We start from the raw sequence: 20,347 nt of genomic DNA on the forward strand, positions 1-20,347 counted from the left end.
GAAAACAGGCGTCATCTACTCTTTTATTCTCTTATAACATCAAACAACTCGTTGGTTATTCTCTTTGATTTATTCTCCCAAATCTGTTGCGTCCTCTTTTTTTTTTTTATACAGAATTCAAAATATCTTGTTTTTCTGCGTGCAGTGTTTGTGCGTGTGCGTGCGCGTGTGTGTGTGTGTGTGTGTGTGTTGCTGCTCTCCGCTCCCAGGGTCTCCATAGCTCTCAGGTTATCTATGTTAGTGTGTGCTTACCGTGTGCTTCACATGTTAATATGTTTGTCCCCTCAGACGCCACCTCAGTCTTCCAGACATGTCCAAACCACGACACACACACACACACACAGAAGAATATAACTCAGCAGGTTTAAAAGTTCAAAGGTTATAAACGTGTTCCAGAGTGTAAAAGGTCGTCAACTTGTCCAGGTCAACATCTCATTAGTGTAGAATTAGACGGGAATATATGAATGAATGAATGAATGAATGAACTGACACACCGTTGAGAGCCAGGATATCAGACGGACCAAATATTAAGAAAAAGGGGGTTGAACTGTCTGTAAGTTGTGAGATTGCATGTTTTGCTTGAAGAGAAATCACTCATCAATAGAAGCTTGCGTTTGCAGCCTGCTGACTCAGCATCCACGCATCAGTTTATGTTATATTTCTGGGTTCAAAATTAGCACCATCTACCTGCCAAATGCTGGTAAAATATGCAAGTGGCTGGTAGATTTGCTTCATTCACCTGGCTGGTGAAATCTGAACATTCACTAGCCATTTGGCTGGTGGAGGAAAACGTTCATTTTAAACCCTGCTTGTAAAGCTCACCACAAAGCCATGAAGGGAGAATCGTCAGAGTCTAATAAACTTGTAAATGCAGCTGGGGAATTTTAGGAAGCACCAGCCGCAGAGGCTGATGGGCAAACTAAAGTTACTTTCCTGCCCTGGTAGGAGCATCTTCGTCAAATCATTTCAAATACCAATAATGTTTTAATATCACTGCTACTGTATGAAAACCTTGTTCATTTCAGTTCCGGTGTTTTTAAATCTTTTAGTTAAAGTCCACCAGTGGTTAATTAGAACATTCCAACATGTAGTGGATGAGATGGTCCCGTTCAGGGCTGGTATGTTCCTCCTAACTCTTTAAAACCACTGCGAACCAAACACTGTCTGCTCATGGTTTATAAGCTATGTTCAGTACACGTTTGTTTACTTTGTCTCTGGTTTTCCTGCTGGTACTGGAACTATTTTTTCCCTTTCTTTAAATAAAAAAAAATAAAACACTATTGACAATAAAAGAAAACACATTGACATTATTGTTGACTGCAAAAATGTGATTTTAGTTGTACTTTAAACTTAAAAGTTTACATTCGCCTCTGAGGAGGCTGTAGAGCCCAAACATCCCACTTAGAAATCCCACTTAGAAAAAGTCAATATTTGCCAGGTTAATTATTCTGTTTCTCAAAAGTTTAATATTAAGGTTACGAAAGTATTATTATATCTCGCTGCTCCTTTTTTTTGTGTACCTTATTCACTTCCAGATTTTAAATTCTGTCCTGACCTGTTGGTCAGCTTCATGGTTATCATAAAACATGTCTCCAGAACTGTAACTTCAAATTATTTTAACACACTTTATGCATTTAAATTAGGTGTGGATTCCAGATCAATGCAATCATTTACATGCATGTTGGACACAAGTCAAGAGTTAAAAGAGGTGAATATTGAATGAGCAATTTTTCCACGTGTAAAGTGACATGGTACAATCCTCTACTGTCAGATTATGAGTCTAACAGCGTAATAAACTGACACATTTTGTTGCTGTAGATACACGCAGGACAAAACATGCAGGGTACAGCTAACTCGTTAACAGATAACATTACAAAGTATTTCATTTGAACCATTTTACACAGCAGAAACAACGTGAAAGTCAGCGTGGTAAACATCATGGCGGATGGTACCCTGCCTGTCTGTGTGTGTCTGTGCTGTTCTGTTCACATCGAACTCAGTCTGTCGGCTGAGATGAAATGACGAATAAAATACCTTTTGGTTTATCATATATGTATTTATAGTCAGTGTTTTCTTTTCTAACTGGAAATGAATGTAAAACTTTGTTGTGGAAAATGTTTCAGTTTGGGTGCAGATCAGTGTTTGCTCCTGCTCTCTGAAAACAGCATGTAGATCATAATATAATAAAAATGTACATTAAACCAGGAATAAGAACATTCAGTTAGTCGCTGGCAGTTAGATAGAAAGTGAAATCTTTCCTGATACTTTAGCAGAGGGAAACACTGATGCAGACATTTCTCAGTCTGATACCATTCAGTCATTCAGCTACCAACATAAAACACAGTTTCAGTCTTTGACCTGTTGCATCTTGTACACCAAAACCACACAGCAGTATGCAGTAATATGGAGTGTAATTAATGAGGGTTGTAGAAGTGTTTCTACAGGAATGAAAATTGTGAATGTTGATGATGATGATGATGATCATGGTAGCAATGAACTGAGACATTATGCAACTTTTTTTGTTGCACTAGGGACACTGGCCTGTTGCAGAGCTGAGGCCTGATGGTCAGTGGTGTTGGGGATTCAGCAGAGGGACGTCAGATCCAGAAAAGTTAAGAATGATCTCGTTGGTTGGAAGACATTTTTATGTCAGGCTGTTTCAGGATCAATTATTAGTGAAGTGATTGAAGTTTTTTTGGGGGGTTAACAAGACAGCAAATGTGTGCTAGAACTGAAACAGTTAGTCAATTAATCGATTGGTTGATCGACAGAAAATTCATCAGCATCAAAAAAAATGACCATGTATCTTAAAAATAATGACTTAATACCACAAAATAATAACTTGGTATCTCAAAATAATGACTTAGTTTCACAAAATAATGACTTAGTATCACAAAATAATGAGAAATGTTCTCAAAATAGCTAATTATGAGAAAGTTTCTCATTATAATGACTTACAGGATCTTTTTTTCCCATCACATTGGCGGAAATGGCCTTCCATAGGTTGAGCTCCAGAAAATTGTGATACCAGCTTATAATAATAATAATAAAAAACAATTATTCGACCTAATTCATGCGTTAATGTCGAACTTGAGAACTTGAAAGAACAGCTGTAATAAATCGATCTAGTACACACACTGCCTGAAATATATCGTCTACAAAATATTTTTGAATAGGGCTCAGACTACAGTGAACACAATCAACCTTAAGTATAATTTTTGTATCCAGCATTTATTTATATGTTTCTGAAGACAATCAGGGAAGACTCTTGAGCTCAATTCCGGCCTCAGAACTTTAGTTGTGACGTTTTGTAGAGTTAAGTCACTAACGGAGAATGAGAGGCTGATTATGTGGACTCATGGATCTTTTATTGGAGGTTTAACGTCTATAAATGCACCGGTTTTCTTACAAAATTATCCTCTGCCACATTAGGACGATTCAAGGGTCAGTTATTTATGACCTCCTCTTTCAGTTCAAGTCACTTTTCTGCAGGAAACGCACCCAAACAAACATATTTGCTGCCATAGGTTCTCTCCTCCCAGGACCCCAGAGCACCACTGTCTATCTGCCCTCAGCCTGTCTGCCTCTCTGTACGCCTGCCTACAGCAACCTGATGATGTACAAATGTATGTGATCATAATTATTTTCTGTAAAAAACAAACGAGAAAATAAGTTTATCGATGGTGACGCTGTTATGTTTAACTTTTGGAGTCTGTGTGGAAGTGAGATTGTTGATAATCCAGGTTTATAACACCTCCTCCACACAAACACAACAGGACAAAGGGGTTGCATGAATGACATAGTCTATATTATGGTACTGCTGTGCATGTCTTCAAGTCCCATCCCTCCACTATGCAATCACTGTAACATACCGGGGCAACACAATCTACCAACATGAGAAAAGGGTGAATGAATGAACCAATAATGTATAAAATGATCAGAACCAACTGCGAATCATTTGCTCTGTACAGTCGTTTCTTTGAATTGATAAATACAGATTGTGATATTGAAAGATAATGTTTGTGTGTCTTTTTGTCAAGCAGATAAGTAAGGTCTGGGGTACTGCAGGGGGTCCTTTGCGTGCTCCAAGGAGGGCAACAAAGTGAGCACACTGAATGTAAAAGGGCAATCATTTATTTGGATTGCCTAATTGCATCGTTAGTATAAAATATAAACCAACTAATCAATTATGATATAATGGATTAAGCTACCCAGCAGTATATCAAGTAATTCAAAATAGTTCCACCTTACCAATGATGTACACATTATTATCAAAAAGTATAACCCAATAATATAATACACATCTGCCTAATGAGTACTTTTGGTAATTTAAGTTTATATTGGTGCTAATACTTTGATTTGAATGCAGGACTTTTACTTGTAACAGAGTATTTTACACTGTAATATTGTTACTTTTACTTAAGTAAAATATCTGAATGTGACACAATGAGTGAATACTGCAAGGCATTAGATTGTAATATATAGTTTTTTAGTTTTCTCTTTACTTTAATATAACCTGTAGTAGGAAGTATGTAAATGTGTAAAGCCCTGATGTTACACAATCCGGTCCAGCGGGTGACGGTATGCACCTATATACGTTAGTTTGCGATCGGGAAGAAAATTCCACCACTGTATGGGACTTTTATTTTGAAATGTAGACGTGACACCGGAAGCGGATGTGCAGCACGGAATATTTTGAGAAACGCACAGGCCGCCATATAAAGGACAGCAAATGATACGTTTTCACGGAAGAAAGTCTGTTGTGTTTAAAGTCCAAATCACTCTGATATAAGTTACTTTTTAAGCTTTATAAAATGCCCTGCGACCTGGCGGACACAGCGGGCTGAGTTTTGAATTTGACTGAGGAAAAATGGAGGCGAGGTTCGGCGGCGAAGTGGCGGCGATCGTGGAAGTCGCCATCCAGGCAACCGTCTCTGTTTTCAGAGATGTCTGGGCGAAAGAGGCGCCAAACACCAAATGGGAAGAGGCGAAGCTCGGCGAAATCCAGGAGATAGAGAAGTGTCTGGTGGTTCAGATCCATAAGGTGTTCACGGAGTTCTCCTCGGAGCTGTTTGAGGAGAACGAGGCTCTGCGGGCCAAGGTGGAGCAGCTGGAGGATGTGCTGCATAGGAAAGCCGGGCAACTCGAGCAGGAGCTGGAGGCCAGAGTGGTCCAGCTGGGCAGAGAGATGGAGCAGCTGGAGAAAGAGCTGAAGAGCATCAGTGAAGGCAGCAACAGGACACGAGGAGGCCCGACCCACATCCTGGTGCAGGACGGCTCACTGATAGGTGACAGGCGATCTTTAAATCACTCTTAGGGCCACATGAAAACCCATCAGTCAGTTAGATGAAGTTTTGAAAACATCACAGCTACGAGGACGTGGTAGGATGTGGAGCTCAGTGGTGGAATGTATCTAAGTAGGTTTGTCAATTGTGGATTAATTGATTAGTCTACAAATGTTAGAAAGTAGTGAAAATACCCAATTAGTCGCAGTTTTATCGAAATCGCAATATGGACTAGTACAATAACCAAATCGTAGGGGGGGGGGGGGGCAATATTTGTAAAAGGCAAAATGTGTGTAACCATTCTGAATGAAGTATTGTGGGGCTGCAGAGAACTCCCGGTCTACAAATCCTATCCTACAGACTAAAGGAAGACATCTTTGTTTGGTACAGATTCTTGCAAAAATCACACTACATGACTATAGTACATTTTTATTTGTGTGTCAATGAAAATGAGAATGATGATCCAAAAAATTGATCATTCCTTCCAATATCGTGAATCATATCGCAATCCGTCAAAAATAATCGCAATTTGACATTTTCCTCATATGGTGCAGCCCTAGATATTATATCGACATCCATGTATGAGGCTAAATATCATACACCAATATCATACAATTTATTTCTGTGTGTGACAGTAAATTAGTTTCTTCATGGATACATCCAGTGTTTCTTGTGATCTGCACATTATACATGTGAACATGGTGAACATTGATTAATGTAACAACGTTCATTTCTGTCTTTGACGCAACACAGGAGCACCGGTTGTGTCGGTCTCCACCAGTCCTGCTGCCCCTCTGGTTGCTGCGAAGGAATCCACCTCGAACCCTCTTCTGGTTTCATCAGGAAGCGCTGAAGCCGTTCCCAGCTCCACCGCTGGATCTGTGGCTGTCCCTGAGTCTGCGATAGCCCCGGTGATGTTCGTTGGCAGAGGCCACTCTGCTCCCACGGTTCTGTTGCTGAGCGCCAGCCAAGTCGTCTACCAGCCTCCTGCGCCATCGACGGCTGTCTCTGAGACGACGGGATCCACGCAGCTCGTTCTCAAACCAGCAGCCTCGCCGGAGTCTACGCCGCAAGGCCTCCCCAGTCCAGACTCCAGCTCCGCCAGCGATGTCGACTCTGCACAGGAAAAGGTTTGGTGTTTCTGTGCTGTGTTTTTTTTTTTTGCTGTTGTTGGTTAAACTTGGTAGATTCTGATTTGTCTGAAAGCAAGTTCAGGTTTGAGAATCTTAAAACTCTCAAACCTGAGCTATTTTGTGTCTGTATACTTACATCAGCTGCATGTCAGTGGTGCTTATGTCCCACTCTGGTGGAGATACAGTATGTACTTTAAGGGGAAAACATGCTATACGATCAGTGTTGCTGTCTTTAAGCAGCAGACTGAGCCAACAGTTATTATCAGATGTTCTAGTGTCATGTCTCTATATGAATAGGAAGTGTAATGCTTAGGAAACCTGCCACTGTTGGGGTGTTGATTGCATGTCATTTTAAAATTTTAACTTAAATTATTTTCTTATGCATCACAGACATCTGTGGTAGAGGCACCTTCAGGGAGACCGAAGAGGATCAGGAAACCTACTTCTAAAGCTGAAGAAGGTGTGATTAGATTTCAGACTGTTTCTCGCAGGATGTGACCCTAAGGCCGGCTACACACTGCCTGTGTGGCGTGTCCGTTTTTATTTCAGCTCCCGTGTTAACAGGTTAGAGCTTACACACTGCCTGCGTGACACGCACGTCTCAGGAGCGGCTTGAGCCGCGCTGAAAACGCGTGCGTGCTAGAAATGGAACCAACGCCTATTTTTCACGCGAGACGCAAGCGTGTTGGAAGCGTTTCCAGGCAAAATAGAATAGGAAAAGATGTTTATATGTCGTTTTGACACAAATACATATTAATAAATGACATGTTGATGTTTGAAAGTGTCTAGGTTTTGATGTAAATGCAGATATAAATGTAACTTAAAAAAATAAATAAAAAAATCTATTTTCTAATATTGCACTTGTCAATACAGAATGAAATATTCTGTAGCCTATTTTGCCGTCAATGCTGCCAACGTTGTCTTTGCTGTAATCAAAACCAGTCTATATTTATGTCTAACATGGTATTTAATTTTATCAATGGGAAACATACATGTGTACAGACAAGGCTAGCAGCAGCGCCGCGTCAGACACGTTTCTGGTGTGTAAAGACAGAAATCCAAGCAGCCGCTACGCAACAGAAACGTCACGCTCACGCCACGCAGCCAGTGTGTAGCCGGCCAAACATTAAAAGGATGGAACTTGAATAGGTGGAGGAAGAAATCCTCTCTAGAGAAAAAAAGGTGACTATTAAAATAAAATCTTCAAATACTAGTAGTTACTCATTTTGTGACTGTTTTCCCCTCTATTTCCAGTTTTCACTGACAACAGCACCAAAAAGAAACGCATCAAGACAGGTGGAGGGCGGAGAAAAAGAAAAGAGGCCCAGACGGCAAGGCGGTTCTCCTGCGAGCGTTGTAACCTTGGTTTTTATTGGAAAGGTGACTTTACGAAACACATGAAGGTCCACAAGGAGCCTTTTCCTTGTGAGAAGTGCGGCAGAAGTTTCCTTGAAAAGAAGTCTTTGGAAAATCACCTTTTGCGCCACGAGAAAAGGAACGCCCCCATGCCCTTCTCCTGTCCTAAGTGTAAAAGATCGTACCGAAGAGAGCAGTCGCTTCAGAATCACCTCAAGCGTCACCAGCTGGTGGAACTACCAAAGCCGTTCGCCTGCGACCAGTGTGGGAAAACATTCAGAGTCCAGCAGTCTCTTGAAAACCACCTCGTACGCCACCAGAAATCAAAGCAACTGCTGAAGTGCCAGCTTTGTGAGAAGACTTGCAAGACGGCAGTCCTGCTCAAATGCCACATGAGCGTACACTCGGAAGAGAGGCCGTTCAGCTGCGCAACATGTGGAAAGGAGTTCAAGAGTAAAGACACCCTCCGCTTCCACCAGATAGTTCACTCCAACCAAAAAAAATACCAATGCACAATGTGCGACGAGACATTCAAATATGCCCACTCCCTGACCGTGCATAAGAGGAAACACACGGGCATCACGCCGTTCATATGCACCGTGTGCAACAAGCCGTACAGGACCGGCACTGCCCTGAAAAGACACAGCATAGTCCACACTGGGGAGAAGCCGTTCACCTGTCACATATGCGGAGCGAGATTCAGCCTGAATAACAATCTCAAGAGGCACCTTCGCATTCACACAGGAGAGAAGCCGTTCACCTGCCAGGAGTGTGGCAAGAGCTTCTCGGAAAACAACAAGCTGAAGTCCCACATGCTCATCCACGGCGCCAGGAAACCTTTCATGTGTGATCTCTGCGGGAAGACCTTCCTCTTCAACTGCAGGCTGCGGATACACCAGAAGTACGTGCATGCTCACCGGAGCAAGGAAACGGACGGCACACAAACGTCTTCCCAGCCTAGAAGGTGCAACACTGCTTCGCTGGTTAAACCATACAGCTGCAAAATATGTCTGAGAGGTTTCAGCGCCGCGTCTTCCCTCAAACTTCACGAAAGAGGCCACAGTGAGCAAAAGGAGTTCAACTGTGGCATATGTGGGAGGGCGTTCCATAACAAGTACTCTTTCGGCTATCATCAGAGAAGTCACGCGGGGGAGAAGCCCTATATCTGTGACGTGTGTGGGAAGAGATTTTTCCTCGCCGGTAGTCTGAAGCAGCACAAGCGCATTCACACCGGCGAAAAACCGTACAAATGTGACCAGTGCGACAAGGCCTTCAGAACAGACGGAAACTTCTACAGACACTTGCGGATCCACACGGGCGAGAAGCCGTTTGAATGCGTGTACTGTCACCGGAAGTTCCACCAGTCAAACCAGCTCAAGTCCCACATGCAGGTCCACACGGGGGAGAAGCTCTACTCGTGCCAGCAGTGTGGCCGCGGCTTCTCTGATTCCAGGCAGCTCAGGAAGCACAGCTGTGACGGGCCATAGGTGATGGGATGTCTACCAGAATGTCATAAATAAAACAAGTGGTTTGTTGTATTAAGGGAAACAAAATGACTTGTGTGCTCAACATAGTGCTTCACATAAAGTTTAATTAATTTAAATAATCTGTTGTTGAGAGCGGGTACAATGCACTCCATTAAAGAGCCAGTTTATTGACAGAAGATTCATCTATTTAATAAAAAAAAAAAACTAAAAATACAATTGTGAGCTCTTCACACTGGCAAAGGGATGCTTGTTTGTCCTCATATTATAAACTGATAGCTTTTGTTTTGGCAGTTGGGTTACTATGAGTTTTAACACAATGTAGGGCTCTTGTAACTCTCACTTCTTACTGCTCTTAATTTGCTAGAGTTCAGGGATTAATCAAAAGTAATGAATACAGTAATTGAAAGGAAAAGTAGTCGCAGCTCTACTCTGAGTATTCGCAGTAGAGGTTAGCAGCATTGAAATATCTGTTTTTCTGTGTTTCAATAACTTCAGCTATTTTATTTATTATTTTGGGGAAAATGTGTATGGTTTTATGTTTTGTTAATTCACAATAATCAATACAATGCCATTAAGATGTAATTATTTTCAAACAAAAATTTGAAACTGTAAAATGACTTTTGAGCTCTGTGTATTATGGCACCGAAAATATACTTGTTTTCGTTTGTTACTGCAATTAAAGAACACTTGCAATCGAAGCAACTTTTAAGGGTTTTATTTTGAAATAAAGCTTTCCGGAAATCTACTTTCATTTCCGGAATCGATGGCGCTGACCAGAGCCAGTCTACGGATTAGAAATCGTCCCTTATGAGAAATGTTCTGGTGCTAACTCTCATGTTGTTTATCGCCGTTCTCTTTATACACCCAGGATTTATTAACGCTGTTGTTAGAGTCGGCGGAGGTAGAAATGTCAGAAAAGTTAGTGTTTTACTCCGAAACAAAGTCCATCATGGAGACCGTCATAAAGACCGCTCTTGTTGTCGGAAATTCAAAAGAACAATCCACGAAGGCGCCAAATGTAAGACGTGAGGTGAGTCAACGGTTAACAGCGATGACCATGGATGTAAAACAACGCTGCGGACACCAGAGAGTTTGTTGAGTTGGTCAGAAACACTAGCTGAGGGAGATTGAGCCGACGGAAAGAAATCAAGTAAAGGGACAGCGCAACAAAGATGGCGGACTGTCATCACAAGCGGTAACGTTAGCTAGCTAGCTAAAAATGTCATGTTTTGAGGGGGAAAGTAACGTTTTTGTATAAAAGTAAATGTTGCAAAATGCGAGAGTTTGTAGCCTCGATGTGAGCACACAAGTCGAATACGAACTTGTAGAACAAAAATCTGAACTTGTATATTAAAATCTTCACTAATAAAAAATTCGCACGAGCTGAATTTAAAGTCAAAGACTTGTGTGTTGAAATTTTTACTCGGAAAATATTCACGCTCGCGTGTTATGAATATGAAGTCACAGAAAAAATATTCACAAATGTGTAGATTGATATAAATACAATGACAGCTGTAAATTCAGTAATCAACTAAATGAATATATTATTATAGATTAGGCTAGTTAACTAAGTAGTTGAAATTAGCCCCACCTTTACCAGCTCCAACATGAGTGATACGAATTAATGATACTATTATAATATATATATATATATATATATTATATATAATTAATGATAGTGATGACATTAATCATTTGAAACATAATTAACAGTGATTTTATTATAAGTCATTTAATATATCCACAACACTCGCATCTCTTTTGAAAGGACCAAATTTAACCTGCAAATCTCGACATGCTTCATTTTTCTCACCTGGACAGTGGTGGAAAGTAATTTAAGTATATTTACTTAAGTATTGAGGTACTGGACTTGATTGGTAGTGGTACTTAATACTTCAATCACAACATTTCAGAGGACAGAGGACCGGTATTTTACTTTTCACATCACTACGTTAATATGACAGCTATAGCTCCTAGTTACTTTACATTTAAGATTTTATATTAAAAAAACATTATAACCAATGCGAAATTCATTATTAAAGATTAAATCAGTAGTTCTCAACTTTTTTCGCTTGTGATTTATAAAAAAAGCCGGTTACGGTTTGGTCTTCATTTCATTTCAACATCTTCATTTCAGATGTTGATGAGTTGTTGGTAGTTCCACCAAAGCAGCAGAAATTCTGCCTAACTTCCTAAATTAGATCCTAATTAAACAAACATAAAACACATAGCAAACCATTGAATGTGTAATTTTAACATAATTCTATTAATATTGTAATAGTTTGAGACATTGAGTTATACTAGAGAAGTTGTATTAATGAATGATGGTGGGTCATCAGTTGAAACCCTTAATAGGTAATAATCACTGTATAGTGTGTTTGTACTATACCTCCTGTTTATATAACTTCTTTTTTTTTTTTTTGTAGGGACATTTAAATTCAGTTTTAACAGATGTTGTATCTTATAGATCTATTTATAACAAAAAGTGCTGACTGCTTTATTTTAATCCTCACAGCCGGATTTTGACAGCCTTGTGGAAATGTTGACTCGGGAGGCAACGAGAAAGATCAGCGCCGTTTTCTCTCAACTGTCCTCAATGCTGCACAACGAAAACAATACTCTGAAGATCAAAGTTTGGCATCTGGAGAGCGTGCTGAAGACTACGACTGAAAACTTTGAAAATGCCAGGAAGTGGAGAGAAAATGTCCTGAACGGCTGCCCTGTCCTGTTTGAGCAGAGAGGGTTGATCTACACCCTGAAGCCTTTTGGGAAGTTAAAAAGAAAGACGGATACATTACCAGAGGGAGTCACAGAACCAGCGCCTGCTGCTGAGATGGAGAGTGGACATGATGCTGGTAAGTTTTTATTAAAGGTACACTGTGTAGTGTTTTAAGTATTTTATTAGCTAAAATCAATGTCTTCATTCATAAATATGTCCTCATTGGTATAAAATGACCTCTGCCAATTATCTGACTTATCCTCGTAAGCGAAGAATTTCTTATCTGTATTTGCATTGGACGGGCAAGTCCAAGGAGGCTTCCATGTCGTTCCGCCATTTTGAGAAACTATAATGGCTGAGAGGGACATAGAGCACTAGCCTACCTGTCTAGCTAATCTACAACACGTTTTCGTTCAGAGCCAGCGTCACGTGACTGAAACCAGCTGAAACGGAGAAGGAGATCAGTGAGAGGCGCTTGTCACTGCCCCGGCAAATTTGAAAGCCTGCACTGCACTTTAGTTCATAACGGAGGATCAGACTTATGCCGAACCACAGGAGAAGGAATCCTCGTCGCCGAAAAAGTGATGAAGCGATTCCTACTCCCTATTGCTCGTTCTGCCAACCTGAACAAACTGGAACTTTCCTGCACATGGTCTGGGAGTGTGAACAGGTGCATGAGTTCTGGAATAAAACAACGTCAATAATATCTAATGTGATAGGATGTCAAATCCCTACTGACCCGATTGTTCTGTTACTTAAAGACTCTAAATTACACCTGCTTGGGAGACAGACGAAAATTTGGCTAACCGGCTCAACCGCAACTAAGAAAATGATAGCTCAGCGCTGGCTTCCCCCCCCCCACTCGCTTTGTATGAAACAGTGGTTGGCGTACTTCCTGAACATAGTTATGCTTGAGCTCTCTACAGCGAGGATTAACAAAGCTTTGTAACAAAGGTTTGTTTTGTTTTCCCTCGAGACCGCAGAGGGTGGGGGGGGTGGGAGAGGGTTTTGGTTCTTGTTCTAGTGCATTTATTTCTTCTGTATGTTGTATTTTTAAAAATATAAAAAATGATTAAAAGAAGAAGATTGGAAGACATGTTGTCATAGCTTCTTGGTACATGACGGCTACCGTAGTTGCAACACGCATTTGGAAAAGTAAGGCGCTAGAGAGCACTATTCGTTTGAATGCAAAATACACTTTCACCCCTAGATGGGAGAAATTCCTACACAGTGTACCTTTTTAAATAAAAAATAAATCCACCACAAAATACTTTTTTTTTTTTTTTAAAGCTTATTGTATTTCCTTTTGGGAAAAATGGGGTGTAGATACCGCACAAAGAGAGAAAGTGAGTTCCTCAAAACAACATTTCAACACTACTTCTGGAATGCACTGAACATTTCACGATGACCCAAACACAAATATCTCCTGGTTGGCTACTCCTGCACATGAAGTACTTCCTGTTATCAGACTCAGTTAAATTAGGTAGCTGTTGCTTCTGTTTCTGAATAAATAACTACAATAACGAATAAAGAGACCTTATGATTACCAACAGATGCAGAAAAGTGTGGTGAATTTAAGCAATAAATCATTAAAAGGAATTCAAATTTTTCTTTTCACCTTTTTTTATTTAATTTAAATTTTGTTTAAAAAATTTAAAAAAAATAGCAAATGCACAAAAAAAGTTCCATAAGATATCGGAGTCACCATAATAATAATAATAATAATAAACAAAAACACAAAATAAATAAATAACAAAAGTAAAAACACTCAAAACATAAAAAAAATAACAAATAATAATAAAAAAGTGAAAACGTTTTTTCTAAAACACCTCCTTTAAGCAACTGGATGAAATGTTATCCCAAAATGTATCAAATGAATTCAGGGTTGTCCTTAAATAAATTATATATATTATATTATATTATATATTATATATAGGAACAAAGAATAACAACTCATTACACAACACGGATTCAAAGGGAGTTTAATTACTAATCATCTGATAGAAAACAATGATGTTGTTGGTACTTGTGGAAGCAGCAATGGAGCATTAGGATTTCACAGCACCAGAAAATATGTTTTTCATTTAGGAAATTTGACCCAGACAGCATAATGTTGTTGTTATTATTATTATTATTATTATTATTATTATTATTATTATTATTATTATTATCATCACTGTGAACTGAACATTTACAGTATCTTCAGTTAACTAACTAATGTGTCTTTGTTTGTATTCTTTACTATTCCTTTCTTGTTCAGATGGTGGAGAGGAAACAAAGGAGGTGAACGCTGAAGCTGAGTCCTCACCGGCCAGTAAACAAGGTGAGATTTAAAAAAAAAAAAAACAATGACTGTGGAAGTAATCCATGTTAATACACAGGGAATAAGATAAATAGTAAAGCTATTTGAGTAAAATATAAATTCAACGATGTGTGGGACTATGTGTTCGCTCAGAGATATATGTTAGGGCTGTCAATCAATTACAAAATGTAATCTAATTAATTACATACTCTGTGATTAATTAATCAAAATTAATCGCATACATAATTAACGGCTAAAAAAAGAGGGAAAAAAAAGGGGGTACTAAACAACAGTTGGTGACATTAAAGAACGGCTTGTTTATTGCTAAGGCCATATGGTCAAAATGAAATGATTTAATAATAATGTATAACAATAACTTATTTCACTAGTAAATTGCTGTTCAACGACAAAAACAACCACCAGATGGGAAAAGGACATTTACAATAACTTCAAATGCACCACGAGACTGTAGTTTACCAGTTTCTTTGAACGCACCGTCTGTGTTGTTTCTCCGACGGCAGCTGCAGATTGTTACATCCCGGTGTTGAATCCTCTACAGTAAAACACAGTCACACTTTACACCGTTAAGCGTTAGCTGTTAGCATTGTAACCGTGTTTAATCCAGCTACTAGCTAGCGGTAGGCTAACGTTAGCTGCTGTCGAGTATAGTGTTAACTAGCGTCACATGCAACGGGATTTGTGTTGTCTGTATCGTCTGTTTCAGAGCATCAGAGAGAAGCGCAGACATATCAGTGGCACCAGATTTTGGTAGCCAGGGTTGTATAGGAAGAAGATTTTTACAAGTAAATGTTCCAATTAGTAATCCAGGCAGAACATTCTCGTCTCCCTCCTTCATTTTACAGTCCAATGGTGGCTAGAACGGTCCGGGTCAAACGTCAATATGGAATGGATTAATCTGCGTTATTTTTTTTAACGCGTTATTTGTTCTCTGATTAATTAATCGAAATTAACGCGTTATTTTGACAGCCCTAATATAATAATAAATAATATATATATATATATAAGCCCCAAAAAAATAATCTTAAAAAAGATTATTTTTTTGGGGCTTTTCCCTTTTATTTGTAGTTAGATAGACATGAAAGGGGGAGAGAGATGGGGGATGACACACAGCAAAGGGCAGTAGGTCGGATTTGAACCCTGTGCTGCTGCAGGACTCAGCCAACATGGGGCGAACGCGCTTACTGGGTGAGCTAGAGACCAAGGCTAGGTTCCAACGACACCACCGCCTTTGCTGGGCAACTGCAGCGCACAGAGAGCAACGGAACAAGCTACTTGGTTTCTTGGAAAGACCCGCCCTGTGTAGCATTTAAACACTAGGAATGGTCAGGCGTCCATGAGGTACCAGAACCCGATTTGTTCACTGACCAGTGAGTTACCCTGACCTAAACTACTCGAGGTCAACGCCTAACCTCAACCAATTGGGCTACTACGCAGGGCGGATCTAGCCAAGAAACCAAGTGGGGTTCATAATAACGCATCACTGACACAGTAACATCCGAAACACAAGATTCACTCCCAGAAGTTTCTGTGAGACGAGAAATATTTAATTTCATGGCGGATGTTAATGCCAGGGGTGAACAGGGTCTTAGACTTTACACAGTTAATATGTACATTTTTAAGGTCCTATGACATGCTGCTTTTTGGATGCTTTTATATAGGCCTCAGTGGTCCCCTAATACTGTATCTGAAGTCTCTTTTATATAGGCCTTAGTGGTCCCCTAATACTGTATCTGAAGTCTCTTTTATATAGGCCTTAGTGGTCCCCTAATACTGTTATCTGAAGTCTCTTTTATATAGGCCTCAGTGGTCCCCCTAATACTGTTATCTGAAGTCTCTTTTATATAGGCCTTAGTGGTCCCCTAATACTGTATCTGAAGTCTCTTTTATATAGACCTTAGTGGTCCCCTAATACTGTATCTGAAGTCTCTTTTATATAGACCTTAGTGGTCCCCTAATACTGTTATCTGAAGTCTCTTTTATATAGGCCTCAGTGGTCCCCTAATACTGTTATCTGAAGTCTCTTTTATATAGGCCTTAGTGGTCCCCTAATACTGTATCTGAAGTCTCTTTTATATAGACCTTAGTGGTCCCCTAATACTGTATCTGAAGTCTCTTTTATATAGGCCTCAGTGGTCCCCTAATACTGTTATCTGAAGTCTCTTTTATATAGGCCTTAGTGGTCCCCTAATACTGTATCTGAAGTCTCTTTTATATAGACCTCAGTGGTCCCCTAATACTGTATCTGAAGTCTCTTTTTATATAGGCCTCAGTGGTCCCCTAATACTGTATCTGAAGTCTCTTTTATATAGGCCTCAGTGGTCCCCTAATACTGTATCTGAAGTCTCTTTAATATAGACCTCAGTGGTCCCCTAATACTGTATCTGAAGTCTCTTTTATATAGGCCTCAGTGGTCCCCTAATACTGTATCTGAAGTCTCTTTTATATAGGCCTCAGTGGTCCCCCTAATACTGTATCTGAAGTCTATTTTACATAGACCTTAGTGGTCCCCTAATACTGTATCTGAAGTCTCTTTTTATATAGGCCTCAGTGGTCCCCTAATACTGTATCTGAAGTCTCTTTTATATAGGCCTTAGTGGTCCCCTAATACTGTATCTGAAGTCTCTTTTATATAGGCCTTAGTGGTCCCCCTAATACTGTATCTGAAGTCTCTTTTATATAGGCCTTAGTGGTCCCCTAATACTGTATCTGAAGTCTCTTTTATATAGGCCTTAGTGGTCCCATAATACTGTATCTGAAGTCTCTTTTATATAGGCCTTAGTGGTCCCCTAATACTGTATCTGAAGTCTCTTTCCCGAAATTCAGCCTTGGTGCAGAATTACAGCCTCTAGAGCCAGTCCCACAATGAGCTTTACTTAGTATGTGCCATTTCTGTGTCTGTAGCTTTAAATGCTATTGAGGAGAAGAAGGGGGGGGGGGCAAGGTGGAGAGTGGGGATGTGGTCTTGACCAACTGCCATGCTTCGCTCATTTGCAAGCCATGATGTCTCTCTCTCGTGGGCGGGCCAAATTCTCTGGGCGGGCAAAGCAGAGAAAGGGGAAAGGGGAGGTAACCTTGCTCCTCATGACGTCATAAGGAGAAGATTCCAGATTGGCCCATCTGAGCTTTCATTTTCTCAAAGACAGAGCAGGATACCCAGGGCTCGGTTTACACCTATCGCCATTTCTAGCCACTGGAGGACCATAGGCAGGCTGGGGGAATGCATATTAATGTTAAAAATCCTCATAAAGTGAAATTTTCAGGCCATGGGACCTTTTAATGTGAAATTGATAAGAAGTAAAATAATGATTTATGTGCTTAAAATGTTCCCTTTTACCATAACAATCCCAGTCTTTGCCTCTATTACTCTTGTGTGATAACTGTTATCTTTTCCTCTCCTGTCTAGACACGGCAGATGATTGTACCACAACAAACACGGCAGAATCCAAAAACACCGACAGCCAAAACACACAGGAAGCAGAAGTCACAAGGAAAGGGAAGTTGTTTGTATGTGATGTGTGTTACAAGAGCTTCAACCGGCAGTTTCATCTGACAAAGCACATGAACACTCACAAAGACCAGAGGCCTTTCGCCTGCGACCAGTGCCCGAGAAAATTCAGGAACACGGCGACTTTTGAGTACCACCTGCTGCGGCACGAGGAGAAGAAGTACGCTACCTTCAAGTGCCAGCTCTGTGAGAAGATGTTCAAAACAAAAATGCAACTGAAGACTCACCAGCTCGCACACACAGACACAAGGCCGTTCACCTGCTCCACCTGTGGGAAGGCCTTCAAAACTAAACCCAACCTGCAGGCTCACCAGGTCGTACACAGTGTTGAAAAACCGCACAAATGCTCCGAGTGCGGGGAGAGTTTCCGGTACGCGTTCACGCTGCAGTGCCATAAAAGCACTCATACTGGTGAAGATCCTTACAAATGCACGGTGTGTGGCAAAGCTTTTATGAGGAGGAGGTCGCTCAGGATGCACCAGTTGGTTCACAGAGGGAAAATGTTTACATGTGAGACGTGTGGAAGGGGCTTCACCATGCAACAAAACCTAAAGAGACACATTCGTATTCACACAGGTGAAAAACCGTTCAAATGTAAAGTCTGCGGGAAGAGTTTCATTCAGGACAACAGGCTGAAAGCCCACATGCTTGTTCACGGTGCCTCAAAGCCGTTCATGTGTGACCTGTGTGGAAAGACTTTTCTTTACAACTGCCATCTGCAGAGACACCAGAAAGCAACCCACGATGAAAGACACGGGCAGGTCATCCGACGACGAACTCGAGAGCGAGGGAACCGCAGAGTTATCTATCGACGGGACAAAACGATCGTAGATGTGACGCCGTTCAGCTGCAAGACCTGCCGCAAGAGTTTCGACAGCGCGAGTATGCTGCGAAGACACGAGCTCATTCACACAGGTCAGATGCAATACCACTGCGACACATGCGGGAGGTCTTTTTTCTACAAAGTGACGTTCGACTACCATCAACGAATCCACTCGGGGGAACGGCCGTTCGGTTGTGACGTGTGCGGGAAGAGGTTCATCATCCTTCAGGCTCTCAAGTCCCACAAACTGCAGCACACTGGAGAGAAACCACATAAATGCGAGCAGTGCGGCAAGGCCTTCAGGATCTACACAAACTACCTCAGACACTTGCGGGTCCACACGGGGGAGAAGCCTTACGAGTGTGAAGTTTGTGGAGTGAGGTTCAGGCAGCTTGGACACGTGAAGTTTCACATGCAGGTCCACACAGGAGAGAGACCGTATTCTTGCAGAAGCTGCGGACTCGGATTTTCAGACTCAAGGCTGCTCAAGAAACACAATTGTGCCGAGAAACGCCAGAAAGTGTTAGGGAACACACTCTCTACGTCCTGAAACTGAGCACCTGGTGATAATAAGGACAATGCAGCAGTGATTTCGTTGTAGTCGCACCTTTGGAAACTCGTAAATGTTTTTTCCTGTCAGAACAAAACACCCAGTCCTGATACGTATTGGATATCTGAAGAAAGATTTTTTTTTTTTTTATAGTTTAGTCACTTGTGTTTATTTTGAAAGTAATTGACGGAAGTATTCCTATGTTTTCATGTCTGACTTGATGTTTTGTGTTAATGTAATTCCTCTTTTGACCATTGGAGGGTAGTAAGGGACTATATATTATTACATACACTATTGAAATCACTTCAAACAAAGCTTAGAATACCCTAATTGATACCTCTAAAGAATATTTATAATAATTCGGTCCAATAAAACAAGAAACTTCTTACTTAGATATACTTGTATTGGTATTGCGGGAGGCTGTGGCTCGATAATATTGTCGTTCTGAGACCATTTTCATCTAATATAATGATAATGGCATAATAATGCAGGTACACCTTTTCAAAGATCAATAAACTTTGACTTCTAAAGAATATTTAACACTGGAACTGGAAGACATTTTAAATATCCACAATAAATGAACAAAACAACCAAAAACAATAAATAAAATGGACTCTCAGTCTCTGTTAACAAAACATACACTGGAATAAAAACCAAACACAATCAAAAACAATAAATAAAACAGAATTTTTTCTGGCCGCGATAATTTCCATTTAAAAATGATCAAGCTGACTTTTATTTATCATGCGATTAATTGATTTATTGCATATTGCGACAGGCCTAGCTGTGGCTCGGGGTCGTTCTTTAATCACAAGTTTGGAGGTTTAATCCTCTCCGCTTGTCAACGTGTCCTTGAGCTAGACACTGAACCCCACGTTTCTCCCGTATGAAGTTGTGTTTGCTTTGCCATTAAAAAAGTTAAAGACTTCTATGACTACTCTGTGAAGATTTGCTGCTTTTACTTTTAACATTTTTAATCATTTAAATGTACAATCAATCGATTAATCAAGATAATACTCCAGCTCAACCAACTACAACAGTAAATCCTGCTTTTACATGAATGCATGAGTAATAATAATCAAATTATATAATGTCATTATATAATGTCAACATCACGGAATGTGTTTTTTTTTTTTTTTTTTGCACCACTGTTACCTAACGTTATT

The 20,347-nt window shown here is 40.4% G+C and overlaps 2 protein-coding genes across 4 annotated transcripts; both read left to right on the plus strand.

The window, feature by feature from the left end:
• The first annotated feature begins 4,672 nt into the window (after positions 1–4,672).
• Positions 4,673–9,959, plus strand: LOC144515840 (uncharacterized). The gene is made up of 4 exons (XM_078246989.1): positions 4,673–5,288; positions 6,039–6,415; positions 6,809–6,878; positions 7,673–9,959. The coding sequence occupies exons 1-4, from the start codon at positions 4,871–4,873 to the stop codon at positions 9,259–9,261; spliced, it is 2,454 nt and encodes an 817-aa protein (XP_078103115.1). The 5' UTR covers positions 4,673–4,870; the 3' UTR covers positions 9,262–9,959.
• A 46-nt stretch (positions 9,960–10,005) lies between these two features.
• On the plus strand, positions 10,006–20,108 carry LOC144515843 (uncharacterized). 3 transcript variants are annotated; one of them, XM_078246993.1, is made up of 4 exons: positions 10,006–10,291; positions 11,777–12,116; positions 14,241–14,303; positions 17,707–20,108. In XM_078246993.1, exons 1-4 carry the CDS (start codon positions 10,169–10,171, stop codon positions 19,179–19,181), a joined length of 2,001 nt encoding a protein of 666 aa, XP_078103119.1. In that variant the 5' UTR covers positions 10,006–10,168; the 3' UTR covers positions 19,182–20,108. The 3 variants fall into 3 exon arrangements, with proteins under 3 accessions (XP_078103119.1, XP_078103120.1, XP_078103121.1); XM_078246994.1 differs by having other exon boundaries at positions 10,006–10,279; XM_078246995.1 differs by lacking the exon at positions 10,006–10,291 and adding an exon at positions 10,301–10,456.
• Positions 20,109–20,347: the final 239 nt, after the last annotated feature.

Source organism: Sander vitreus, chromosome 3 (genome assembly GCF_031162955.1).
Source record: "Sander vitreus isolate 19-12246 chromosome 3, sanVit1, whole genome shotgun sequence".
NCBI lineage: Eukaryota > Metazoa > Chordata > Actinopteri > Perciformes > Percidae > Sander > Sander vitreus.